Source organism: Strix uralensis, chromosome 4 (genome assembly GCF_047716275.1).
Source record: "Strix uralensis isolate ZFMK-TIS-50842 chromosome 4, bStrUra1, whole genome shotgun sequence".
In the NCBI taxonomy this organism is placed as follows: Eukaryota; Metazoa; Chordata; class Aves; order Strigiformes; family Strigidae; genus Strix; species Strix uralensis.
Window position 1 is genome coordinate 110,383,952 of NC_133975.1, and position 27,493 is coordinate 110,411,444.

At 44.6% G+C, this 27,493-nt stretch overlaps 2 protein-coding genes and 1 long non-coding RNA gene across 3 annotated transcripts in view; 1 reads left to right on the forward strand and 2 right to left on the reverse strand.

Annotated features, from left to right (window-relative positions):
* Nucleotides 1-2,291, reverse strand: part of GTF2A1 (general transcription factor IIA subunit 1) — a 32,386-nt gene extending 30,095 nt beyond the window's left edge. The window contains exon 1 of the mRNA XM_074868544.1: nucleotides 2,015-2,291. Coding sequence (XP_074724645.1) covers nucleotides 2,015-2,044 — 30 coding nt within the window. The 5' untranslated portion in view covers nucleotides 2,045-2,291. The remainder of the gene's footprint in view (nucleotides 1-2,014) is intronic.
* On the forward strand, nucleotides 339-24,219 carry LOC141943378 (uncharacterized). The gene is made up of 2 exons (XR_012628938.1): nucleotides 339-1,056; nucleotides 22,591-24,219. It is a non-coding gene; the product is annotated as an uncharacterized LOC141943378 (long non-coding RNA).
* Nucleotides 16,868-27,493, reverse strand: part of STON2 (stonin 2) — an 80,066-nt gene continuing 69,440 nt past the window's right edge. Inside the window, exons 6-7 of the mRNA XM_074868540.1 lie at nucleotides 22,529-22,731; nucleotides 16,868-21,445 (exon numbers count right to left, since the gene is read on the reverse strand). Coding sequence (XP_074724641.1) covers nucleotides 21,362-21,445; nucleotides 22,529-22,731 — 287 coding nt within the window. The 3' untranslated portion in view covers nucleotides 16,868-21,361. The remainder of the gene's footprint in view (nucleotides 21,446-22,528; nucleotides 22,732-27,493) is intronic.

Here is a 27,493-nt window from a genome sequence, read left to right on the forward strand (position 1 = left end):
CTGATACAACAACTGACAAAATCTCAAAGCAACCATGCTGCTTTGCAATTGCATGACCCTAACCCACAGGCAGGTCTGTAAAATTTCAGATTTGGAAAGGAAAACTAGGATGCTTTGCATTTTCTTTTGTATGCTGTTTTACAGTATACCAAATATTGTAATTAAACCAAATATTAGTGAAAATTCTAAAATGTTTGCTCTGCTTAGCCTGTAATAAAATATTTGTATACTTTCGTCAGCAGAAACACACAGAAATCACTGAGTAGTATCTGTGGCCCATGACCCATAGACAAAACTTTAATATTAACATTACTTTTAGGGCAACAGCTGTGGTCAGACCTTGGCAAAGCGCCATAAAATAAGTACCACATCTCTCCTTGACGTACTGGGTAAGAACTGTTTAAACTCTGCTTTCCCCACCCAGCAGAAAAACTATTTCGAAGAGCTTATGGGAGCACAGGACCGTGCACTAGCTGTATGCTAGAGACAAAAAAAAAAAACCACACAAAACAAAAAACGGAACAAAAAAACAGAGAAAAAAAAAAAAAAGAAAAAGGTGAACAGTTTTCAAATGCAGGAGAGGATGAAAACTGTCTTTGTGCACGGCGTAAAAGCAAGGGAATGTCCATTTACACCGGCTAGGAGACGCCCCCCCCGCCCCCGCCGGCAGAAAGCACCACCGATCCGCAGGCCGGCGGCGGCGGGCGGCGCGGAGGCAAGGGAAGGGAAACCCGGCGAAAGCCCGATCGGATCCGAGGGACAAGCCGCCCGTCTGCAGCCTCCGCCGCGGACGCATGCACCTCCCAGCCCGCGCTCCGCGGCTCGCTCCCTATTTAAAGGCTGATGTGGTGTTTAAATGGAGAGGCGGTGACGTGGGGCTGGAAAGCACCTTCCCATCCTAGCAGAGTCTATATTAGAGAGCGGCAATAGCTCTATATAAACAGGGCAGCCACAGGGAGGAGGAACACAAGGAGCAGGGAGGCAGAAAGGCAGGGGGAAGCCATGATGGATCTGAGAGCCACAAACAAGGGGGCCGAGCCCGCCGCCGGGACGCCGGTTTGTCTCCTCCAGCGCTTCGGGGCGGGGGTCGCGGCCGGGGGGCGCGCAAGGGGGAGAGGAGCGGAGAGGAGAGCGGCGGCCGGGGGGGCTCGGTGGCCGCGCAGGTTTGTGTGACTGCTTGTTGCAAACCTCTGTGAGTACAAGTGCAGCAGCCAGCCACCCGCCAAGGTGCAGAAAGCACGAGAAGGGAACAGGGGGGGAGAGGGTTGGGTTGGGTTTTTTTTTCTCTCTTTTTAAAATAAATACTGCCTCGCTCGCCGGAGAGGAGCTGAGGGCTTTCGCCCGGCTTAGCCGATCCGGCCGGGCTGGGATAAGTGCTTTTCAACCATCGTCTCCTTATAAAGCAACATAAAATGGCTCCAGCGGAGCCCGGGCGGGCTTCGCCGCCACCGACACCACAAAACCGAAACCTGGCTCGGGCACCGCTTCCCCTCGCCCCGGGACGGCGGCGGGGCGGGCGGCAGCGCCCGCGCTCCCCCGCCGCTCGCTCCGGCTCTCGCCCCTTCCCCGGGCGGCTCCCTCCGGCGGCGGCGCCCCCCGCCCGCCCGCCCGCCCTCCCCTCCCCGCCGGACCCCCAGCCCGCGGGCGGCGGCGGCGCAGCCCCGGCCTCTCCCTCGCGGGGCTCCGCCGCCCGCCGGACCGGGCCGGGCCGCGCCGCCCCCGGGCCGCCGCCCCGCGCCCCCGCTCCCGCTGCCCCTCTCCCGCCGCCCCCGGCTCCGCTCTCTCCCCGCCGCCGAGGCGGCCGGCGCCGGGCGCCACAAGTTGGCTCCCCGCCGCGGGGGTGAGGCTGCCCCGCGCCCCCCGCCGCCCCTTCCCGCCGGGGGGAGGGGGCCGGGACCGCTCGAGGCGGGCGGCGGGAGGGAAGGGAGTGCGGGGGAGGGGGCGGCGGGCCCCGCCGGCCCCCCCCGCCCGCGCTGCCCCCGGGGCCCCCCTCGCCCCCCGACCCGGTCCTTACCACGGGGTTTGTGTTAGTCGAGCTCGCCATGTCCCGAGCCCCCCGGGACGCCCCCAACCGCGGGGGGGGGAGTCGCCCCTAAAACAATAAACCTGCCCGGCTGCGTCCCCCCAGAGCCCGCGCGTCCCGCCCCGGCTCACGGGCAGCCCCGCGGCCTGGCCCGGCCTCGTTCGCCGGCCCTGGGGCTGCAGCCGCCGCCGCCAGCCGCCCGCTCTGCCCGCTTCGCCCGTTTATATAGCGAGAGCCGAGCAGCTGCGCGAGCGGCCAGGGCGAGAGGGGGACGCGGGCGGGGGGGGCGGCGCGGCACCGCGAGAGCTGCGCGCGAGACCGCGCCGGGCCCGGCGCCGTCACGTGAGGCGCCCGCCCCGCCGCCATGACACCTACTGAGGCGGAAGTAGCTGCGGAGGCCGCGCACCGGGCCTCCCGCGCGGCCGGCCCTACCGAGGCGGAAGTCTCTGCCTGGCCTCGGCCCGCGGCGCCGGAGCCCCGCCCCGCCCCTCCCCGCGTGTGACGCCATGGCGCCCGCGCGGCGGGCAGCGGTGGGGCGGGGCTGTGAGGGTCGCCTCGGCCCGCCGGCGCCAGGCCATCGGCGGCCCCGGGCGGGGGCAGAGCGCGGGCTCGCAGGCGGCGACAGCCTTTACGGGGGAGACGGCTGGATCTGCGCCGGCCCGTCCTGCCGGGCACAGTCGGCGCCCGGCTCGGGAGACGTTAACGCACCTCAGCGTTGCTCCGTGACAATCGAAAACTGCAGGGCAGAAACGGCTCTTCCTGGCACACAGGAAGGGGGTCTTAAGCCCTGCCTGGCCCGGTCAGCATCGGTGCCTTCCCTCGCAGGCCCAAGGCCCCACGGGCCGAGGGTCCAGTGCTGTAAGCCACAGGCCCCAGGGCGTTTCTGGGCCCTGTGCCACCACCTACATTAGTAACTGAGTCCAGAGCTGATCAGGAAGAGAGAGGCAGCAAAATCTAAGAAATGACTGACACCATCCATCAGGGTCTCCCTGGCCCACGGGTGCTCACTGATTTGCAACACTGCTGCTTTTAGCAGTTCCTCACAGAACAGGTGGCAATAGGAACTCCCAGCTGTGCAAGAAGTTGTCAGAGCCCTGCCAGCTGGCTTAACTTACATTTCCCCCTCTTTATTGCCTTCTCTTCCATTCTTTATCCCCTTTCTCTATGGCAACCTGTGAGAGACCCATAATACAGGAAGATCTTCTCAACTATGAGTATTGTTCCATCGAACTTAACCAATGTTACCTTCACTCCACTCATCCCTTAGATCTCCACCAGTAAGTCGCCTGTGTAAGTTCCACTCATGAGCAGAAAAATAACACTGAATTTTGACTGAGCATACACAAGGCATAGCAGGTTATGTTTCTTCAACCAATACTGCAGTGCAGACTACATCTGTTTTGTTACCTTCAGACTAAAGTCTTACCTATTAACGAGCCCAAGTAACAAGTTTAGAAACTCCCACCTGGTATCTTTTGATGAGAAGGAGTTTTTTAGTGGGTACGGGAGACCTTCCCTTCCCATTCCTCTAAATCTCATATGTACACCTCCTTCCCTTCTGGAGAGCAGACTTTGTATAGGGACATGACTGGTGTACAGTGGGCCAGCTGATGAAACCACTGTTGACTGTGCATACTGCTGGAGCCCTGGCCAAGAATAGCTTAGTTTACAAAGTTATACTATTCTCAGCTGTCAAACTCCACCTTCTTGCAGGCGTTTTCCCCCTGTGTAGCAGAACTAGCAGGACTGAAGAGGTTCTGCCCCCTCAGAAGCCATAATTCATGGGCAGATGAATTGGCATTGTTTGAGGTGCTTGGTAGTAATCTGTCACAGAGAGTTTGTACTTCACTGTGAAGTGAAACTGCTGAAGTGACTGGCATGCCACCAGGAAGGAATCAGATTGCCATTCATACCCTTCCTTTTTTCAACACGAGGCACTGGGTAGCTACAATTTCCTTCCCTGGAACCCCCTCCCTGTGTTTCAAAGTGACTTACTGAATAATTAAAAAAATTAACATATGGGCATGATAGCAGTAATGGCTCAGTCTGGTATCACACTCCTTTCCGTAGTTCAGCAGACTGTCTTCCCAGAAGGTAAGACCTGTGTGCATAGCCCTATCACAATTTCTCAGGCACCAATATCAAGATGCAGTGCAGTACTGCAAACTCCCCTGAGTACCTCTAAAGAATACTGTTGTGAACAAAAATCAAGCCCTCATGAGAAATGCTCCATTGAGTCAGATTAATGGGCCATCTAACTCATGACAATTCAGCTGCTGCTTTGGGAGAATGAGCAAGTTAGCTGCTTGAAGTGTGTTCACCTTATTTTTCCCCAGCATCACAGCTGCCTGCTGTATCAATGTTAGGGGATTCTACTTCATTTAGCATTTTCTTAGACTGGAATAATGTACATGTTTATGTACAGTGCAGCAGAAACTGATAATCTGGATAGCATCAGTAGGCATAAGCTACCTAACAGCATTACTTTTATAGTTAACTGTCTTTATCTGCCAGCAGTCTCCTTTGTTTGCCAGTCAGGCATGAATCATATTAATTTTGTGTGTTATCCTGTCTTCTTTCTCCCCAAGGTTTCTACCACTGACAACTTGGGGGGGCTTTACCAGGTTTAGCAATAATGTCAGCTTTACTGTTGGCTGGACACTTCTATTTTAGCCATTGTACTATCTAGACTAGAACTCCATGGTGATGATGGACACTATACCCAGAGCAAAGACATTTCGGTAAACTTTCTTCTTCACTGCAAAAATTGTGCCAAATACGGGATAGCGTAGGGAAAAGCACATTTTTGTGCAAGATCAAAAGCTGATCCTTGATGTGCTAGAGGAGGAAATAAATAAGTTACCACTCAATCCTAGTCACGATTATAATTCTTTTTCTACCAAATATTTAAGACTAAGACAAATCATTTTTTATAGCCAACACTTTGTACTCAGAGGCATACAGCCTGCTTCAAGTGCCCTGGATGATTCTCTCCTGTTAGTACCAGAAGCATCCCTTGCTTCTCAGCAGAGCAAGTGACTTACTACTGCAACAGTGTCTTGCTAAGGTAATATAAAGGGTCTAGGATATGGAGATGTTTTTAGTTCATCTCCTTTGTGGTCCATCAGAGAACTACATGTTTTAGAAGAGAGATTTTTGAACTTGTTAGTAGGAAGCTTGGGGAGGGAAGGAAGAAATAAATTTTCTTCAGTATGATTTTTAAGTTGATTGCACTTCCATTCTAAAGTTCTTAGCAAGTACTAATGCGTTGTTCTTCACAGTGTATCTTTCAAGAAGATATTCTGCAAAGGGATAACTGATGTATAAGTATTTGCTAATGGGAGGAGGAATGGGACACACTTGAATCTAGAAACTCAAAGAAGTTAAGTACCAGTGATTGCCACTGAAGATCACACCTGAAGCTACTCTTCTGCCTCCCAAGAGCAGACCCTGAGTATGCTTCATCTCCTGCACCTGGAGAAATTGGTACCCGATCAATATCAGCATGCCCTCGTTATCCTTTGAAAACATTTCTGATCATACAGCAAAGCACAGAGTACCTAGTATGGGGTATTACTGACACAATGGTTTATAATTTCTTAGTTACTGAAACAACAGAAAAGCTTGTTAAGTGTGATGATATCAGCTGGTTACCCTCCCCCCCGGAGAACTATGCAAGGAAAACAAAAATTGATCTTAACTATGTTACAAGAGTGCTTACCATCAGCACACCTTCCAGATTTGTCATCTTAAGTCTTGTCCACATTACCAATCTGCTACTGTAGTTGTGCTGGCGAAGTCTCCCACTGTGGGCGTAAAGACAGCATACAATTTTCACCCAGTATATTACACTCTTTCCTTAAAAACAAGCTAAGCCAGTGAACACTTTTCAGAAGGCTTTGGAGACATAGTATTATTATTAGTCAATGAAGTAAACTTTCTGACCCAATCTCCGAAACAACAGTTTTCCAGAAGAGTGAGGAGATACACATTTAACTTTAAATTGCAACAGCATGAGTTAAAAGGATAAGACAGGAGCATACACAGAACCAAGTCAGTCTAGAAAATGTTTACAGGGGAAAAGCTGCCTGAAGTTATGCTCACACAGTGTGAGTTTAGAGCTTATGTTCACCTCTATGTTTTTCTTGCTCTTGCTGCTTCCATTCACTGTACCAAAGAAATAATATTACCTTAAATAAAATTTGAGAAAGTGTGTTTGTTTGGGTTTTTTGGTTGTATTCGTTTTTTTAAAGTGTCCCTACAGAGCTCAGAAAAAAATAGTGAGTGGCTCAAGCCAGAATCCAAAACTTTGTGCACAGGCAGAAGTTAACAACAGCCATGGCAATACCAAAGCTTTTCTGGATGCAACCAGCCCTCAAGAGTCAGAAGAGATCCTGACGCATAATGAATGGAGTTTATGTGATAGTAGTTTCAAACAGTGTTCAGGTATTGTATAAACATTCTTTAATTAAAAGGTATATAAAAAAATATATCTAACAGCCTGCTCGCCATGATCTAGTAGCTGGAAACAAAAGCCAGTAAATGTATCCCTCCTGCCTTCAGCACTAGATTTCCACACCCCCCCGCCCCCAGATTTTTACACAAGGCAGAAATGGAATGAAATAGCTCCCATCACCCTTATTCCAAGGCATCTCTGTTTTTCTAGGTGGATTTACTCTCACACCTAGAATCTGAAGCACAACAATAGGCTTTACCAAAGCACACTAACACTAGTTTTAAGGGTCTAATATATGCACAATTCAACTGTCCTCCTAAGAGACCACAGAGAACCAAACCTTGTCATCCTAGAGCAATGTGGTTTGTCTCTAGTGACCTTTCAGAGGGCAGACATTAATGTTTCAGCAATTCTCAGCTTGAACTGCTAGAGCAGGCAAAGCCTTCAGAAAAGCTTGCTACGCATTAAGCTTTTATTTCATGATTAGACCTTTAGAGTCTCAGGCTTGCTCTGCTCTTACCAAGTGCTTACTCAAGCAAAGTAGGAAACACAAAGAATTTTTCTTTAATATAGACTAAGACACTTTACTGTTAGAATGCCTGTAGTTGTTTGAAAACAACTTGTATATACACCTTTCTCATTAGGGCATGTCTAAACAGGACAACAAAACTATGCACTTACTTACACACTCAAAGCCACATACCTACCAACACTAGAAAACCATCTTCCCTTCTCCAAACAAAATAAGTTACATCTTCACAGAAGACTACGTTAGCAGGTGACCAGCTACTACAGTTGTTTCGTTACTGTAACTCCTTCTGTCCCCATATATCTCCAACAGACCTCCCAGGCCTTCAAAGACGAACACCAAAAAAACCCAGAGGCCTGTACACCCACCAGAAGACTTTCTTCTAAAGCTGCTACTAACTGATAGACCTTTTCCTCTCAACGCTACGACTTCTCTAGCAGAATCACAGTTCCCTCTCTGTTTTATACACACATGCCATGTCAGATTTTGCAAAACTATTCCTTTTCTAGGACCACATGTGCCAACTCTACTTAGGGAATTGACTCAGCCTCCCTCAGCCCATCCCTCAAAATATCACTTCACACAGCTGCCCCATGGTCTTTGTAACAGCTGTGTCTAGTAAATGATCGGTTACAGCTGGAAGAGGTAACAAGCTTTTTTCCAGGCTGTTGCCATGTGCTGTGTTTTTTTACACCTTAGCAGAGGTTTCTGCTGTCATAGATTTGTGGATTAGAGATTGTTTCTTTCATGTCTCTGGTTGACAAAACTACACTTATTTCGTAAAGGCAAAACTTAATTGAGACACTGACCCCGCCGTTCCCACGACCCCCAAGCATTCAGCGATAATGAGGGTTTCAGGCATTCGCACTTCCTTCCCATACCACTGTGTGCTCGTTCCGTCCCTGTGCCACCACGCTCTGCTTTTGCAGTTGTGCCAGTTCCTTGCTGTGCCATTTTTTTTTTTTTTTTTTTCCTGTGCTGGCTAATATTTAACCTGGATCAGTTTCCTGATCTGGTTCATAGAGCAGCCCCACAAAAGACACGTTAGTCCGACTGAAAGAGCTGACAGGAGTAGAAATAAGTGACCAGAGGAGGAAATGCTTCAAAACAACATTGTTGCCAAATGCTTTGTCATGTAGAAAAGTCTCCAGGCTTCCTTTTATTGCAGAAGAATTGGCCATTACTAAAATGCACACCCCACTTGCTGTAAGCAAGCTATAATGCTTGTAGTAGGAAGATTACTGGTCTTAGGGCAGAGACCACCCGTTTATTTTTCACATGTATGTACATATTTGGCCTAATGCTTAGGTCTCTGCAGACTGAAACATAATTTGAATACAGAGTACTGATTCTTAAATAGCTAAAAAAAGCCCCTAAAATTCTGAAGGCTAGAGCGTCTCTGCAAGGGCGTGAGCTAAAGGAGTACCTTCAAGTTACACATTCTGTCGGTACTACCTTGCTTAAGTGCTTTTTAAGTAGTAACATTAATCACTTGGACTGTGACTGTTATGAATCACAGCTACTCAGCTGTGATGAGGTTCTGACAACAGCCAAAATATTGCTGGCTCTGATCCATGAAGCCGAGCAACAAAGAAGTCAGGTAACAAAAAATCTGCACTTAAAATACCAATTAGGTTCTCTCTACATGCAATGTCCTACATTATGGATCTAAAGCAAAGCTTTATCTAGCATGGTGATAAATGTTTTTACTGATTACTACCATACATTCCAGCCAGCAGCTATGATGTGCGAAGGTCCACGGCAAAACTGAATTCACTTCAGCAAAGTTATTCCTGATTTATACAGGCATCGGAGAGTGAAATATTTATATTTGCACGGAGTGATTTACAGTGTGGCTTCACAAGCCTTACGTACCTCAGACTCCACGTCATGACTTAGGATAAAGTAACCACCCTAGACTGTGCCAGAATACAGATATGCAGCATGTAACTATGGCATGGTGTTGGTCTGTGTCCATGATAACCCTGTGATTCCTTTGGGAGTGCATGCATGTTTGTGCAGCCTCGGCTTCCCTCACAGAGCTGGCAGGGTGGGAGACTGCACACAGGCAGCCACCGCCACGCAGGGATATGCTGTGGTGTACTTTACCCGGTAGTTTGTCCCGTGGCTGCACGTTCACGTCTCCATAAACTAAAAATGCCTTCGTGCAAGGCAGGTTTGCTCCACTTCGGATGCTCACTGCCTCCCACTGAGTATGTCTGTCCCTCTGTGCCCAAGTGAGTGGCCTCGCAAACCATGCAAGCTTCTGACTTGCTGAGGATCACACAGAGCTGCTTTACGGCCAAAGAGGCTACAGCTTTCATGGAAAAACCATGGGTGTGCCCTACACTTTACAGCCTATTCAGAGGTGATCATATGTCCCCTCTGGGACCCAGCATGAAAGGCGTCAGGCAGACAAGACGAATCTTTGCCTTTTTTTTTTTTTTTTTTTTTTTTTTACCTAGATGAGTCCTAGGGTTGTTTTTCACAGGACTGGGTGGAATTTGCAGAAAATAGCTCCAGTTCAGTTTTGGCTGTGTTCAGCCTTCCCAGTGAGGAACGGTGAACATGAACTCAGTTGTGGCCAACCTGTGGTTTAGGAGTGGTTGATGTGCAGTTCCCATGCTGGGGCTAATTACCTAACTGGCAAAGTTGTACTAGTGTGAGGACTGCTGGGCAGTCGGAGTCCTGGGCTTTGAGAGAAAGGAAAACAGCAGGAATGAGCCAGCCCAACTCATCCTGTAATGGAGCTGTAGGACCCTAGACATTTATTGCCATTTCTAACCTGTGACCCATTTCCAGAGCTCCTCTCTGCTGGAGTCTTCATGCGAAAGGATGTGTAACCTGGGGGTCTTCGGCATACCAAGATTTTGACAGCTGCAAATGTAAAAAAAATGTGAAGTTGCATGCACAGACTGGAGCTCACATTTTCCCTCAGCTGCTTGTTCCTACTCCCTGCCTTGCTGCTTTAGATGAAAAATTGTTTTTCCATCTTAAGCATCATCTTCCACTACAAATCTTCCCAGCTTTGCAATATGACCTACTGTCATCAGCCATCTCATTTCTCCCGTAGACCGACTCTAAGCAGATTAGTAGTCAGCACGTCTCTATCTCTGTTGAAAGAAAACATTTCTAGTGAGGCATCCCATCACACCCACTATACCTGAAATTTTCCTTGCAACCCGTTTTATGGTATAGGCAGAGCATGTGATGAGCAGAAGACAGCACTTTCAGTTTATAGAATTTTCAGTCAGCTGCATTTGTGCTGGAAGGACTGATCCATGCTCTGACCCATCTGGCCAGATGCAGATGCAGCATTAATGGTTATAGGGCGAGGGCCAAACACCGCCTTTATTGGATGTGGTTTGTAGGCACCAGGGGTGATTTTTCCCAAGAAGTTCTAGCTGTTGCAGCCAGCCCCTGGCAGAGTCTGCACAGGGCTGGGCTCAGCTCAGGTGAATGTTTTCACTGGCCACCTGCCAAGGAGGTGCTGATGGGAATCATCTAAGGTGAAGCAGATGAGAGTACCTTCAAAGCCAAAGTGATGGTATCTCTATCCACATCACCCAGACTGTTACATAAACGTATGAGTGGTCAAAGCGAGTCCCTTGCCCTGCTGCCAAAGCCAGCTGAAATTGGAGATGAGGCTGGAGGATGTGACCAAGTAGCAGTGGTGCAGAACTACGGAGTCACTTTCTTTTAGATGTTACAAAGCAAAAAAGCCAGCAGTAGTGTTTAAGCTGTGCAGCTTATTCTCTTTCCATTACTGTAGACCTCTGCTATAAATTTCCAGGTCTATCCTGTGCAGTTTCCAGCTATGGCTTTCAAGACACAATTCACATGTCTTTCTGAACATTGCAGCAGGCAATGTACTATATTGATATCAGTGTAAATTGTTAAGGAATGATGTAAATTGTTAAGGAATGAAGAATACAAGGGCACGAAGCAGAGACATTCAAGGTAAATCATGCTACAAATGCTGTAAGTCTGCTAAGGACCTCAAAGGGGGAAGATGTTCTTCTGGGTTAGGGAAACAGTGGAGGGAAGTTAGATCTGCATTCAGCTGGGGCTCTATCATTCCAAGGCAGTGATTTAATGCTATCTTAGCTTTCTTATAATCCGAGAGGTACAGTCTTTTATTTCAGTTAGGTCGTCAGGTGGCTTAATTTCATAATGTTTGAAAAGAACTATGTGATTTTTAAATGTAAGGTGACAGGAGAAGACAAAGTAATATCCTAAAATGTATAGGCCGTGAGTTTTTGCAGGTTCATGGCATCAAAACAGTTAACTCCAAAGGTAATTGCCTAGACTTTCCAGCACTACTTGAAAATATCACATCACTTGGAGTGTACCTTAATAACTCCTAGGTGGAGGTCGTACATTTGGTTGACTCAAATCTGAACATTCAGAATCAATTACAAAATGTAACCAGCATGAATTACCACTGATTTTATCAAACATGTTCAGTTGTTCCCACATGAACATGAAGAAGAATCTCCCTCTTAGGCAGAGAATTTTTGTATGGGAGATTCCCAACAGAATGGGGCTTTTCTAGCAAATTTGAGGAGGAGGCTTCTATCAGGAAGGTAGCTGTCATGAACTCTGACTGTGGCTGCACTGTAAATGTTTCTTTTCCAAATCGAAAGTGAAAGATGTAGCCACAAGAGGGAGGCAGAACTCCTATGCCAGCGTAGTAACCCCAGCAGAAAACAAATCAGAGAAATATATTTTCAAAATTTCTCTTTGTGCTAAAATCGTCCAGTAGCACTCATTAAGAGCAATGACTGTTGGCTGTAACTTCTGTAAAAGTAGGTTCATAATGCATAGTAAATGTTAAACCTTAAAATTAGGTAAGAAATTACTTCAGGACAGATTGAAGGTGATTTTCATGTGCTTTTTGTGAGTGCTGGGAAGGAGAACTGTCCCCATGTTGTAAGGGATTTATTTTAAAAGCATATAGTTGTATTCTTGCAAAGCTCTAATAGAGAAGGATAATTTTGTTTCAGGAAGGAGACTTTTTTACAACAAATTACTTCTTATAAAATACACACAAAGATATATTTAAACACTTGTATTTCCATAGCCCCTCAGCAGACAGATAAGGCACTATCATCAAATGGTGCTATTACTTATCCTATAAAGTACTTTCACTGAGCAGCAGTCCTTCCAGGTTCAATGAGCTCAGCAGAGAAAGATACTTGTCTGGAGAGAGAGGGCAAGTCTAGTGTCAAGTTCCTGCTCCAAGGACTATTTCCAGGATTTACTCAACATCATTTCAGAAACTACAGTCAAGGATTGGCAAACTCAGTCAGTACTCTAAACCCTTGAAATCTTCAGTCCCTCTTTTCAGTCTTGAACTGTCTCCACCTCTGTCCTGGCCCTCTAGGTAGCCTCAAACAAGGAGGAGAAAGGGAGCCAAAACTCGTTTGCTTACCCGCAGTGCAGGGCTCTGACCACTGAGCAGGTTTATAGCAATGCTCATGCTAAGCATGGCAGCAGATCAGAATCCTCCGAAGAGGGAAGGTAGGAGAACGCTTGGCTTGAAAATCATCTAGGACTGTGGTAGTTTGAGGCACACACAAGAACAGTAGGTGTATGTAGACATCTTTCACGCAAATTTATGAAAGCTTCTGGGAATTTTGGTACTTCCAGAATGAGGCAGCAGCTGCATGGGGGTTTACCAGATGGGAGTAGTGGGCTTGGCTGCCCAGACTCGAACCTAGCCCCACTGGTGTACCTCGGGGCAGTGGGGGGTGTCTGTCTTCTAAAGAGTGGATGGAAAATAAAGAGGTCAAATTACTGTTCTTTCCATCATACAATGCTTAATTGTATAGGCCTATACGTGCCTATACAACACGCATGTATGCTTTTGGTTTTTAATAGTTAAAAATTGTCCTCTTACAGCATTTTCTGTTGGAGGTATTTAAAGTGTTTGATGGATGTAAATTTAAACTGAATCTGTGCATGACTGTGCAGGCAGGTAAGGACTACTTGGGTGAAAAGAGCAGTCGACACCACTGAAAAATTAATGTCTGTTGGCCTTTTCTCAGCTAAACATGGAATCAGTGGAGGTAGACAACTCTTACACTCAGTTTTGAGATCTAAGTGGTTTTCAGTGTGCCAACAAATTCTGCATGGTGTTCACAGTCCTGAAAACCAATGAGACGTGTGTTTCATTGAGTCTGCCTGATGCAGCAGGTCAGTAGTCCAGGCAGCTTGCAGTTCAGACCTCACAGCTTGCAGTTACCACTAGAGAGCAACAGTTCCTTAGGTCCGGCAAAACTAGGGAGCCTGAGCACACAGCTAAACACCTTAGCATTCCAATCTGTAGTTCACCTCTCCAGGTAGGCCCCATACCACAAACCACAATTTACCTAGCAGAAATGCCAGTCAACTCACACTTTCATCATCCTGTGTCCTTTAGATCCTCTGGCCCCGTACAATTCGAGAGCTGATTTTGACAATGTGGTTCAGTTCCAAATCCAATTCTATTTGTTCACAAACATGCCAATCTTTCATCATATTCATATTCATATTCATTTTTTTACTGAGCATTTTTTCCGTTGTTCCCAGGATCAGTGTTTGTAGACTGGGACTCCCCAAGTCACATTTTTTGCGTAGTTCCTGACTTGTCATGGGGCTTCATGAGGTATTAGCACACATTTTTCTCAGTTGAGATTGTAACTAAAGCGTATTCTATTTTGCCACCTGCACTCCCCTGGTTGTTCCTCTCACAACACCTGTCAGTTCCTGACTGCCAGGGATATTTCTTCCTCCTAGGCAAATAGTACCTATAACAGCTCAGGGGGAAAAAAAACCCCCAAAAACCTGCTGACTGATGCAGTGCAATTTAAGCAAGATTTTCCTCAAAGGGAGGTAGGGACAGAGGATGTTGTAGTGGTTGAACTCTATTAATCTCTTAGTTGAAAACTGTCTGCAATTTTGCTTTTGTTTCTCATGACCAGAAGCCAGAACTCCACTACAGTTCTGCCTGCATCCATGCACTGACAGGAGGTTTTCCCATTTCATTCACTTTTAATCTGAGTACTCTCTGTATTAATACAATTGCTGAACTGACCATGCCCTAATGAATTTCTTTGCTTCCATACAGAGGGGTAGAGTAGAGCTCTCCATTTCTGTTCTCCATAAGGGAAACCCCCAAACAGGGAAGGACCAGTCTGCCCACACCCCCTGAACCCCAGCATGTGGCTGCTAGTTTTAGCACCCCAGTGCAGCTGCAGGCGGTGGTATAGTCGCTCCTCTCCATCAGGCTTTGCTCTCTCATTATTCAGGGTTGAGAAAGACACCTTTAATAGCTGGTGTTTAAAGTACAATTCCAACTACTTTTTTGTATATGGCAGTTGCTGTCAGGCTTCTAATACTGTGACCAAAAGGACAGGATCTTTTTCTGGGACTGGTACACTTCATGTTTCAGACACACGCTGGGTCACAGACCTGCACCTAAGCTGGAACAATGGGCTGCTTCTCTATCTTTTGCTTTACCTCAGCTGACCTTCAGCAGCTTTTCTTCTACTCATAAATTTATAACATGTCTGGATTAGATGGTAAGGGCAATCATGGCAACTAAGAGCACTGAAAGAAAACTGTGGTGTCTTTTTCTCTCCAAATTGTGCTATCTCACTCTAGTGCTGTCTTTTGTTTGGGTACACATTGCACTCTGACTTCTCCATCTCTTGTAGGGTGTTATTTTGACTTGTATTGAAGGACTGCACTGTTGACAAGGTACTCTGAGCTCTCTTGTTTCAAACTTTCAGCTTTTTCTAGAACTCTTTTTAAAACCATTTTGCATATTATCAGGCTATCATGGTTAATATAACCCTATGTTCCCAATTTGATAGTATCATTTCCAGATGTCCCTGAGTATCTGAATCACAGTGAATAAACTGCTATTACTAACAGCCCCTGAATCTTTCAATTTAACTTTCCGTCTTTCTTCTGGCTGACCTGATTTATTCTTGAATAATGAACATGAGTATGAGGAACTGAAGTCATTAATGCCTCAAACATTCATTGAACTGTTTGCTGCATTGATCTTCTAAGGAGGACTGCTAAACATTGGCTCTATTTGTAAGTTTGATACTTTGTATAAACGATGCAGGCATTGTTAGCCACTATACCCTTGAAGAAGAGCTAAAAGATTGTTAAGAGGGGAACATCTGCCCCAGAAGGAGCCAAAGGCTGGATGATTGCCCGAGAAGCATGAAGTCAGCCAAAACCGGCAGTAACTTGGGGAAAGGTAAAGGTGGCAGGGGGAAATTGCAACCACCAACTCAGTTGAACGAAATGGTTAATGCACCCCGTCCCCCCTCAATGTATGGGCAAGACCCATGCTCTGCCTTTTCCTTGCCTCTCATGCAAATGAGTTTGTGGAAAACCTGCCTCTCTTTGTCTAGTATGCAAATCAGCCGATAAGACGAACTTTACAAACCCACAGAAAACATTGCTGAGTGTTCGCCCACCACCCAAGATTACCAGACCTGAGACAACGCTGGAACCTGGGGTGGTGATCTGGATTCTTTAACTCTCTTTCTCTCCCTTCCTTTTTTCTCTTCTCTTTTTTTCCTTCTTTTCTCCTTTTCTTTTCTCTTTTCCTTTTCTTTTCTCTTTTCTTTTCTTTTCTTTTCTTTTCTTTTCTTTTCTTTTCTTTTCTTTTCTTTTCTTTTCTTTTCTTTTCTTTTCTTTTCTTTTCTTTTCTTTTCTTTTCTTTTCTCTTTTCTTTTATTTTTTCTTTTATTTTTTCTTTTATTTTCTTTTTCTTTTTTTCTATTTTCTTTTTTTTTTCTTTTTCCTTGTTTGTCCCTTCCCTTCCCTTCCCTTCCCTTCCCTTCCCTTCCCTTCCCTTCCCTTCCCTTCCCTTCCCTTCCCTTCCCTTCCCTTCCCTTCCCTTCCCTTCCCTTCCCTTCCCTTCCCTTCCCTTCCCTTCCCTTCCCTTCCCTTCCCTTCCCTTCCCTTCCCTTCCCTTCCCTTCTTTCTTATAGACTTATCAATAAGAGGCCACATAGCTTACTATCCTTTTCCAAGATTGTTTCTATCGCAAATCAAACATTTTAACTGGTCATTTGATGTCTTTTCAGTCCGGGTCGTAACAATGAGGCATTGTTCCCTGTGTACCTCCATTTTCTTATACCATAAAATGATTGATTTACTGTCAGTTGTACTGAGGCATACTATGGAGAACGTGCTGAGCTCAGAGCAATAATCTGAGCAGCCCTTATGATGGGTATCTGATTTTCTTTGGTCAACGAGACTGCCCAGCTCTTCAGTCTGATTCAGGGAGTGCTCTTGAGAAAAACAGCAGACTGCAACTGGTCTCAGTGACTGTGAGAGAAGTAAAAGGATGTATGAAATGATACATGGCTTACTCAAGTTTGAAAGAACACAGAATCATAGCAGAGGACTCTGTAAATAGTTTAGACCTTATCCTTACACTTGCTTTGCAAACAGATGTTCTGATCACAGGAAGACACTGCCCTCGCATGTAGTCCTGGCTTTAGCAGTCAGGGAACAGAAGCAGAAGAGACTCACTAAACAGAAGCTTCAATTCTCAATTACTTTGTTTCAGATGGCTTCATTCAAATGTTAGAATTATATCAGCACTGTTCCACCCTCTCTTATGTGGCTCAAGCTCTAGGCCTGCTCCATTTCCTTTGCAGTCTATTGTTCAGTCTGGATGATCAAATGAAATAATCTCTTTTCTGTATATAGTCCCACTACTTCTAATTTATGTCCTTCTTTATGCCATTCAAAACACTCCCTTTTTCTCTTCTGAATTCAAGACTTCTGACTTATCAGAATATACAACACATACAACTTCAATTTCACAATGAAAATGTGGATATGCTGTTTCATCTTAACATTTATTTAAGTTTTCCCATAGTTCAAACAAACATGAGATCCCATTTCAATGGATAAAATAAAAAGAAAAAAAAATAAACCACTTCTACAAAGTTAGCCAGTGTATAGACTTTCTTATTTTACAAACCAAAAAGGTAGGAACATGTTACAAAATAATCATCAAACCAATCAATGTCAATAGTGCAAAGAATGAATTGCAAGTACAGGAGAGAGGGAGGGAGGGCAGGACGGATGGGAGGATGGATGGATGGATGGATGGATGGATGGATGGATGGATGGATGGATGTGTGAGTGGGTGGGTGGCTGAACAAAACAGGAAGGCTACGAACAGCTATGCCTGTTACCACACAAAATATCGTATCTCAGGCAACTCATGATATAGATTTAATTTTAGTGGCAGAAGAGGGTAAGTACTTCACCCATAAGTGATCTCTGTGTGGTCCAAATTCTTACGCTGGCTAGTTCTGGAGATGAATACAGCTATAAACATGAGCTGCTAAGAGTCACTGAAAGGAATTTTTCACCCTCTGGAACAGAGGTGACCTATCAAGGGCTTGATTAGCTTGTGCGCATTCAAGGGCCAAGGAAATTACTGAGAATTTCATGCAAGCAGCAGAGTAAGTACCTCCAGGCTGAACTTTGTACACCTTTGTACACTCTTTAGCATGCAGCTGCTCTCTATCCTGGGAGGTGAATGATTAAGAGGGAATTTTAGCGGCTACTAAGTCACGTGGACAGATAGACCAACAGGTCTTGGATGTCCTCTCAAGTAAATATGTCAGCCAGCAACCCACCAGAAAAATTTCTGCAATGTTTCTTATGATACTGCTACAATAAAGAACCTAAAATCTGTCTCCTTCATAGGATGACTAAATTTGAGTCTAAATAAAAGGACAAAAATAACATCAGTCAGTTAAACTACTTCTCAGCAGAATTTACCAATTTTCCTTTGCTAGCAAAGTGTCCATAGTTAATAAATGTAAGAGGCATTTACTAAAATAAACTCAGCTGCCCAGAGATGTTGTTCATCTTTACGTCTTTACATCAAAGACAGTTTATTTTTCTAGGCAAAATTCCCTGCAATACCTCAAGTCGTACCACAGTACAAAAATGAAACAAAACCATAATGAGAAATAGAAAGAAGGCTGAAAGTGGGAATAGCTTCGGGGACTAAATGTATGCTTACCTTGAAGGCACATTTCCTGCACGGAGTGTTTGAGTACTACAAAGCTTTCAAATAAACCAAAGGACAGTGATTATATCTTTCTCAAAAGGAGTATTAAACTGAAACTATTCAAATAAATTCTTCCCCAAGATAAAAAATAATAAAATCCATCCCTACTACAGGCATAGCTTGTATCTAAATATTTTCTGCTACTCTAAAACTGACAAGCTTCTCAGCTCTCTTCCCCTCACTCCCATTAACAGCTTGTCCAAATTACTACTGCACCCCTATGAGTGAAGAACATATGGTTCATGTACATAAAGTTCATACATGACAGTATCTAACACTAAAAAATTGGCACTTTTTAATCACACAAGAACAGTGGAAGCCTCTAAAAGGGCACTTAGGATCCCAGTGTTCAAATGCTCAGGGCTCGTAATGGTGCTGGACTGAAAAAAGAATTCAGTGGTGACACCTGGTGATATCAACACTAGATTTTCTGAAGATTTTGATTGTTAGTGCTTTTTTGAAAAATCAAACTACTTACTCTGGTGCTTCAACAGGAAATAAGAGCTTCTGAAACTCTGGCCAAGGTGTTCATCCTAAACTCCTGAAAATTCAGTGGCAGGTACATCAGAAAAATATTCTCCAGAGATCAGAATGGATTAAAATAGCTTCTCTGTAAATCATAATGCTTTTCCAGTTTTGCCTGCATAACTTCATGAGGATTGGAAGAGTTACTTCTGTCATACAACTAACTACATAAGAGAGATCAGAGTCAGGCTCATAATCTTTCTTTCATTCATTAACTTTGAATAAAAAAAAAAATCAGTGATGAAAAGGTAGAGAAATTAAGTAAATCCAGAAACCTCCGATATGTTCATCTTTCAATGTTTGGGGCATGAAATATTCTGTGGCTGAAGTATGATACAGACTGAATAGTTTAAGAATTCAACAGAGATGGAGAGTGATATTACTTTGATTTTCTACCCTCTTTAAGGAGTACAATATAATTTTGTTTATTTGCTATTACTTATTTGTGTTTTCAAAGGCCGGAGGTCAAAAAGCAAAAATTCAGACACTGAGCGTACAGATCAGAGTAGGAGATCTCCCAACTGTTTCTTTCACAAAACATTCCCACACTTCCTCAGCAACATCTCAGCACTCTTTCACAGCTTGGTTTTGTTGGATTTCTTGCTGGTCCTTTTCAGAAACTGTACACTAGGAGCTGCAGTGAAAAACAGGAAAAACACCCAGAAGTTCTTTGAATGCCTTTGAAAAGAGTGAATTTTGTAGAGAGGAGTTGCCATGCAACTCATCACAGCCAGCCTGTAACAGAGCTGAGAATCAGTCACGAATTCAGCCTCATGCTCTCAGATATTTCACAACCTATACAAATTACCATTTCATAAATAATAATTCTTTGCACTTTATTGGTAATTTTAATCCACTGATCTCAAAATGCTTCATAAAAGTTAATAGCATTCATCCATTTACAGAGAGATGTTGCAAATGCTTAGTACTGACTGGTGTGTTCCCAGGAGCAACCTGGGCTTCAGTAGGACTCCCTGCAATAGAGTATTACATGCTTATTAAGAAGTCCTAGAAGGACTGAGACTTTACTTATTTATAGTGGTGTACCTGTGTAAATAGATATCACTAAGTTGACATAGACCTGAAATTTAGGTGCATATAAAAAGGCATTTATAAGTTCCCTATAATTTGTTTTAAATTCTACCACTACCAGTTTTAGACTCAGTGTAATTAATCTCATGTTTTATTTGGGGTTTTAACATTGTAGTGATTTTTATAGGAGTCACAGTGAAAGTAGTAAGTTGAAAGTGTATTAATTTTCTGTTATATGAGATGTAAAATAAAATAAATTTATAAATTTATAAAAAAGCTTTCATTTTAATTCACTATGATTTTAAATTACATTGTCAAGGCTTTCCAAATGTGGGATTTCAAAGTCAGCAGTAACCTTTCCAAAGATAAATGATCTAATAATTTAAAATTACCTTGAGACAAAATATTATATAAGCCATGGAAACAACTACAAAAATGGGTTCTTTGAACACTGTTTTCTCTAAAAATATATATGAATGAGTGACTTTCGCTTTCTGCATTTTTATTTAGAAAGAAGTTTTAAGACTTGCTGTTTCTTTCATCTAAGTAGAGATAAAAAAAGTCTCCATGATGGAAGCTTGTTGTTAATGTCTAAAAAGAGATTTTGGGTCCCAGTTAGTGGAGGTTTTATAAAGATACAAGTTACTTATATTGTAGGTTCAAGATAGAACATGAAAGTAATATTGTGCTGGACAGACTTCCAACGATTTTCAGGAAGGCAAACAACATTGTCTATTAAAATAATTGTGTTCTGACATTTTCAATAACCACCCACATTACCCATCGAAGAAAACATATTAAAAAAACCAACCCCCAAACCAAACCCCAATGTTTTTTCCTTAAATATCTTTCTAGGCAGGAATGATCTAATCTTAGCGAAGTCCCTCCTGTATCACCTCTATTGTAACACACATTCCCTGTTCCATCAAGACAACAGAACAGCCCAGACAAACAAATACAAATTTTAAGAAATTGTAGAGGCTTTCTTGTAGCTTGTGCAGAGCCCAGGAAAATGAGCACAATGACATGTTGTTTAGGGGATGAGACAGGAAGGGGTGAAGAGAAGAACAGCTACATGATTAGCTGTCCTGTCCGTAGTTCATCTGCTTGGCCATTTACTATGTTTAGGATGCAGAGTTTGTTGATTTTCCAGAATGATGCTCAGGGTTTTCACTCTGTTGACCACTTCAGAAATGAGATTTTTCATAATTTTTCACTTGATGCTCCCTGGGTTTTATCTGGCAGTTCAGAAGGAAGTGAATCTGCCAATGACCAAACCAACAGGCATACAATAAAAATGCTTAACACAGGAGGGCAAGATTGTAAGTGAGATAAAGGCTGCTTTCTGGTTTGGCTGTGATGGTGGCCAGACCGTACTTCACTGCAGAACCTAGATGGTGAAGAGGCAGAAAAGGCAAGCTTGACTGTAATACGAGTCATTCTGTCTATTCCCCAACTGTATTTAAATCGTTCCAGAAAAAGTCCACGGGTCCGCTTCAAACAAACCAATGATGAGCTTCTTCTCAAAGGACAGATCATCACAAGGAAAAATAATACTCTTCAGAGCATTATTTTAAAAGTAGTACTCCATACTTTTCAAAAGAAAAACATCAAACCCCTGCAAATCCTTTCTTCCAGGTCTGTTAATTTGACCACCCCTCCCGGGACTTGCAGACTGATCTTCCTTCACTGCATAGCACATTCATTAACATTTGCAGTATCTTCTCCCTTCAGATCCTCATTCAAGCTTCTTTTCTGCTCTATTTCGACCTGGCAGAGGAAAAAGAGGGAGAATGTTTGTAATGAGAAAGGGAAATGGAAGATACAAAAATCTTCCTTAGTGGTGGTTCGTGTCCTCCTCAGGTGAAGAAACTCTTGGTACACTGAGAGGGTTGTGAAGAGAACACAGGGAGGGAGGGAAAGCTGGATTTCGTTTACTGTAAGTGTTTTCAGTCTAATCCAAAGAGTTTTATGATTCAACAGTGTTATGACATCATATCCAGAAGAGATAATGTCATGCAGAGAACCAGTATCACATGATTTTGTATACACTACCATCCCCAGCTGTACTTTGAAAGCAAACCTAGAACCAAATCTGCAGAGGACAGGTGGCTTCCTAAGTGACAGCAAAATTGACAGCCAGACTCAATTTTAAACTCTAAAGACTGATTCAACACGTCCAAAAACTCAGGGATAATCCCATGTTTAATTCTTAAAAGGGATACTTAGGAAGATCAAATACTATCTCCAGGGAATTTAAGAGACTACTAAAAATGTCATTATAATTACCATTAAAAATATTTGCCATGAGAATCTTTTCAGTATCTCTCATTATTGCTCTTAAAGAAGGCAGGTAGGATGCTGATTTCTCTGCTGAGTGATCAGCTAACATGCAAATTTTGGCATACTGAGATTCTTGGCAGGTATATGTATAGTGTATTTTCCCATCTGCTCCTCTTCTTAGGGAAGGCAGGAAGAAGAAATATTGAAGCAGAGAAATAATGTGATCCTTTTGTCTGCTGTAGCACTCCCGCTGTAGCACTCCCACTGTAGCTGTGATGAAGAGCAGCAAAACTCCCTGTTCACACTCTTACTGTATCAGCTAATCCCCAGCAGCTGGCTGTGTGTTGCTTCCACAAAGCAACTGCAAGCAAGTTTACTCCATCTTCGCTGAGGGATAATACACTGCTTGTTTGCCATGAATCAATAGGCTGCACACAGGTAGCTACTGCACAGAGCCTGGCACGTGCCAAATTCCCACCTCATCCGCCCATGGTATTTTGTCTGTTCACACTTTTCAGGACAACAAAGTATGAAAAGTAACCATGGTGACAGCCACATGCTCAGTTTTACCTTGTAACTGTAGTGTGCTGAATAGTTGACCCACTTCCTCACATCGGTCTTGTCCTCAACAGAGATGGACCGAACAGTGGCTTTGGATGCAGAAGTGGTGGGCATGTCAAATTCCACATCTACATAGCGGACAAAACTGGAAGGCACTTCCCGGTCAGAGCCAAGCTCTAGGTGACAGAAGAAGCAGTGAGGATGGCCAGAAGCTGGAAAAAGAGAGCAAACAGATATGAAAGTTGTGTTGGATGGATCAAAACCCACAACATCTAGGAGGAAGCAACATCATGAAACTGCGAGAAACTGAGAATCTGCCTGCGTGAACTAGTTCATAACAAGTGACAGTATATTACCTATTTCAATGCTGTTGGAGTCTCCAGAGGAATTAAACAAACTGCAAAAAGGACTGCCAATCACTCTAGTTTGCTTTTAGTGGGTGAAAAGACAAGATGTAAATCAAGCACAGTAGGGTAAAGGCATCTCCCCTCTTCTGATTCCCCCAGTGTATGTAACACACCAAGTACATTGTGGCACATCCTTCTGAAATGTCATGTATTGAAAGTAAGGAAAGGTGGGATTTGGCAGATATTTCACGTTTATTTGAAACCGTTGTCCGCAGTTTTAGCAAAAGAAAATATAGTGGATAAGGTTAAATGCTGGGCTGCATCAAGAGAAGTGTGGCCAGCAGGTTGAGGGAAGTGATTCTCCCCCTCTACTCTGCTCTTGTGAGACCCCACCTGGAGTACTGTGTTCAGCTCTGAGGCCCACAGCATAAGAAGGACATGGACCTGCTCGAATGGGTCCAGAGGAGGCCACAAAGATGACTGGGGGGCTGGAGCACTTCCCCTGTGAGGACAGGCTGAGAGAGTTGGGGTTGTTCAGGCTGGAGAAGGGAAGGCTCTGGGGAGACCTTATAGCGGCCTTCCAGTACTTAAAGGGGGCCTACAGGAAAGATGGGGAGGGACTCTTTATCAGGGAGTGTAGTGATAGGATGAGGGGTAACAGTTTTAAACTGAAAGAGGGTAGATTTAGATTGGATATAAGGAAGAAATTCTTTACTGTGAGGGTGGTGAGGCACTGGAACAGGTTGCCCAGAGAGGCTGTGGATGCCCCATCCCTGGAAGTGTTCAAGGCCAGGCTGGACGGGGCTTTGAGCAACCTGGTCTAGTGGGAGGTGTCCCGGCCCATGGCAGGGGGGGTTTGAACTAGGTGATCTTTAAGGTCCCTTCCAACTCAAATCATTCTATGATTCTATGAAACAACTTTCCTGGTTTCAAAAAAGCAAATTTGTGCACAGCTTGGAAATAATTGCTTATTGTTTACTGTAACCCATGAAAAGGTGGCTAGTCATTAAAGATGGCAAGGTGAGGAAGTAATCATGTTTAGCTCTGTCATCTGTAAATGATAACCTCTGTTACTAGTTTTTCCTCTTTTTTTTGCTGGACAGCAGTGATGTTAAAAATCAAAGTAGGGACTGCTAGTTAAGCTAGGTTGGTTTTATTTCTGATTGCTGCCAATTCCCTAAGCTCTTGAGCAAGTAATTTAAGGTCTGTGCCTCAGTTTCTCTGCCTGCAAAATGAGGATGAGAGCCTTCAAAGACACCTTGGACTTTCTGATTGAAGGGATCCTATTATCTAAGTATGTGTAAATGAAAGTAATGTATAAAAATAAATGAACGGAATCCTTGTCTGACACTATTATAGGATTTAGAATTTCTGACTACTTGATGATTGGGAAAGTTCTCCATCACAGCTCAGTGAGTGTAGAGGACAGAGATAAGGAAGGAGGAAGGCACGCAGAGTAAAAAGAACAGGGTGGGGAATGTCCAGAAGCTCCCTCTGGGAAGAGGAGGAAAACACCAACTGCAAAGGACTTGCAAGCCTGGGCCTTGAAAAGAAAGTAAGCTCCTCATCCAGAGCTTAGTCCAAAAGTCAGCCTTGTTGAGCTGAAGCTTTAAAAGCAAGCTGTGAGATTATACTACTTGCCCCAGTAGGATAAAATTGGGCAGTCTTTAAAGGGTTTAGGGATTTCAACATCCCACTTAACCTCTGAAATAGAGTTGGAAAAAAATTTGAGCTCAATGTAAGTCCGGGTCAAAATTTCATCTAGAGTCAGGCGCATATTTCCAAACAGTCTAGCCAGAGTCTTCTCACAACTGGAAGGTTTATAGACTTATGTCTGTGCAGCAAATCCAACAAGAGGCTATGCAGTTCAGCAGGTACTGCAGAGATACGCAGCACCACAGCTGGAGCCAAGTTATGAATGTGTGGGTGCTATATGAAGCAGATATAAAAGCTTGAGTTCTGCAAGCATTAAAATACATCACCTGCTTTTCATCAGAATTTATTATCCCAAGCAGAGTGCTGACTTGATTGCCCTGGTTCTAGAGTGAGCTGGGATCTCTCTGACAGTGCTTCCCAGCTTTTCATACCTGGAACGCACTTTTTCTGGATAAAAAGCAGTGGCACACAGCAGACCTTCAAGACCACCCACCATGGCCTAGCAGCAGCCCCACATGCTCTTGGGGCGATCATTGTGCCCTCCAGCACCGCAGGGCTTTTGCTTCTGGTCAGTTCTTGAGCTTGGCTCTGGTGGGCATGCTTGTGGTGGCAGCGCACTTCAGCCTCTGCCATGGGACATTCGGGTGCTGCTGCACATACCTGGGAATCACTGCTCTCTGGTATTGCATTATGAAGATGCCTAAAAATGAGTCACTCCTGGCTCAAAAATTCTGTGTTCAGCACTCAGTAATGGCAACCAACTCCCAGTCTCAGGCTCCCCATAAGTTCATATCTCTCTCCTCACTCTGTACCAGTCTCAGAGGACTCCTCATTATAATTCATCCTGCTCATCTGCTTTGCTATGATCTTCCTCTCCTCTAGTTTGCCATGGGTTGCTCTCTCCTTCAGACTGCCTGGGTTGCAGTGGAGGCCCACAGCAGCCCAGGAGAGGTGGCTCCGTGCTCTGGTGCAAGCCACATCCACAGCTACAGAATGTTCAGCTTATGCCACTACACTCCTGAGCTGGCATGTGCTCATGTGCTGTTGGGATGGACACATGTGAAGGTAACACTGGAAAGTGTTTAACTGGGCTTGAGCACACTGTGTGACAGGTGCTTTGGAGATCTGAACTTTTAAATTCTTCACAATCTCAACTGGACACATGGAACCAGCAACCACTCTTCTAACACACCTGAATGTTGGTGGATATTCACAGGCTCAAAAAAAAAAAAAGGGGGGGGAGAGAAATAAAAGGGAAAATAACAAAAACAAAAAACATGCAATGCAATTAACAAAACTATTTTTCAATAATTTAATTTCTTCTAGGAGTACTCACTAACAAAAAAGACCATGCACAACACTCAAATATGGAAGTTATTAATTTAAACCAGCTCAGCGTGGTACTCATTAATGTGAACTCACTAAGAAAGCAACTCCTCCACCGAAGCTACAGCAAAAATACGAAGCACATCAGTGTTCATTTGTGTCCCGAGTGTGAGGCACACAAGGCACAACTTTTACAGACTTTCTGTTTGTTCAACAGGCTCATTCGGAGTTCTTTCTCTAATGGACAGGTACACTTTTTAGTAAAATCAGAAGGGATAGATATAGAATCATAGAATGATTTGGGTTGAAAGGGACCTTAAAGATCACCTAGTTACAACCCCCCCTGCCATGGGCAGGGACACCTCCCACCAGACCAGGTTGCTCAAAGCCCCGTCCAGCCTGGCCTTGAACACTTCCAGGGACGGGGCATCCACAGCCTCTCTGGGCAACCTGTTCCAGTGCCTCACCACCCTCACAGTAAAGAATTTCTTCCTTATATCCAATCTAAATCTACCCTCTTTCAGTTTAAAACTGTTACCCCTCATCCTATCACTACACTCCCTGATAAAGAGTCCCTCCCCATCTTTCCTGTAGGCCCCCATTAAGTACTGGAAGGCCGCTATAAGGTCTCCCCAGAGCCTTCTCTTCTCCAGCCTGAACAACCCCAACTCTCTCAGCCTGTCCTCACAGGGGAAGTGCTCCAGCCCCCAGTCATCTTTGTGGCCTCCTCTGGACCCATTCGAGCAGGTCCATGTCCTTCTTATGCTGTGGGCCCCAGAGCTGGACACAGTACTCTAGGTGAGGTTTCACAAGAGCAGAGTAGAGGGGGAGAATCATCTCCCTCAACCTGCTGGCCACACTTCTCTTGATGCAGCCCAGGATACAGTTGGCTTTCTGGGCTGTGAGAGGACATGCTCTAGTACCCCCAAGTCCTTCTCCTCAGGGCTGCTCTTAAATCACTCATTGCCCAGCCTGTATTTGTGCATGGGATTGCCTTGACCCATGTGTGGGACCTTGCACTTGGCCTTGAACTTCATGAGGTTTGCACAGGCCCACCTCTCCAGCCTGTCCAGGTCCCTCTGGATGGCACATCCCTTCCCTCCAGTGTGTTGACCGCAGCTTGGTGTCGTCGGCAAACTTGATGAGGCTGCACTCAATCCCACTGCCCATGTCACCAGCAAAGATGTTAAACAACACTGGCCCCAACACCGACCTCTGAGGAACACGACTTGTCACTGCTCTCCACTTGGACATTGAGTCATTGACTGCCACACTTTGAGTATGACTATCCAGCCAATTCCTCATCCACTGAGTGGTCCATCCATCAAACCCATGTCTCTCCAATTTAAAGACAAGGATGTCGTGAGGGACAGTGTCAAATGCTTTACACAAGTCCAGGGTGATGATGTCAGTTGCTCATCAACCGGCTGCTTTTGGTTTGCATCTCTTGTTTCCTTGAGCTATTAACAGTTCATTCTGACATTCGGGGATCTGATAATATAATTCATATATATGGATGGGTTACCGTGATTTGAGGGAATCTGTTCCAGACGATTCTGATGTCTCAACATGTTTGGATTAAAGGATTTAATTTACTACAGAAAGTATGCCAGGCAGCATGCCTGGGATCCACAGCCAAACTAGA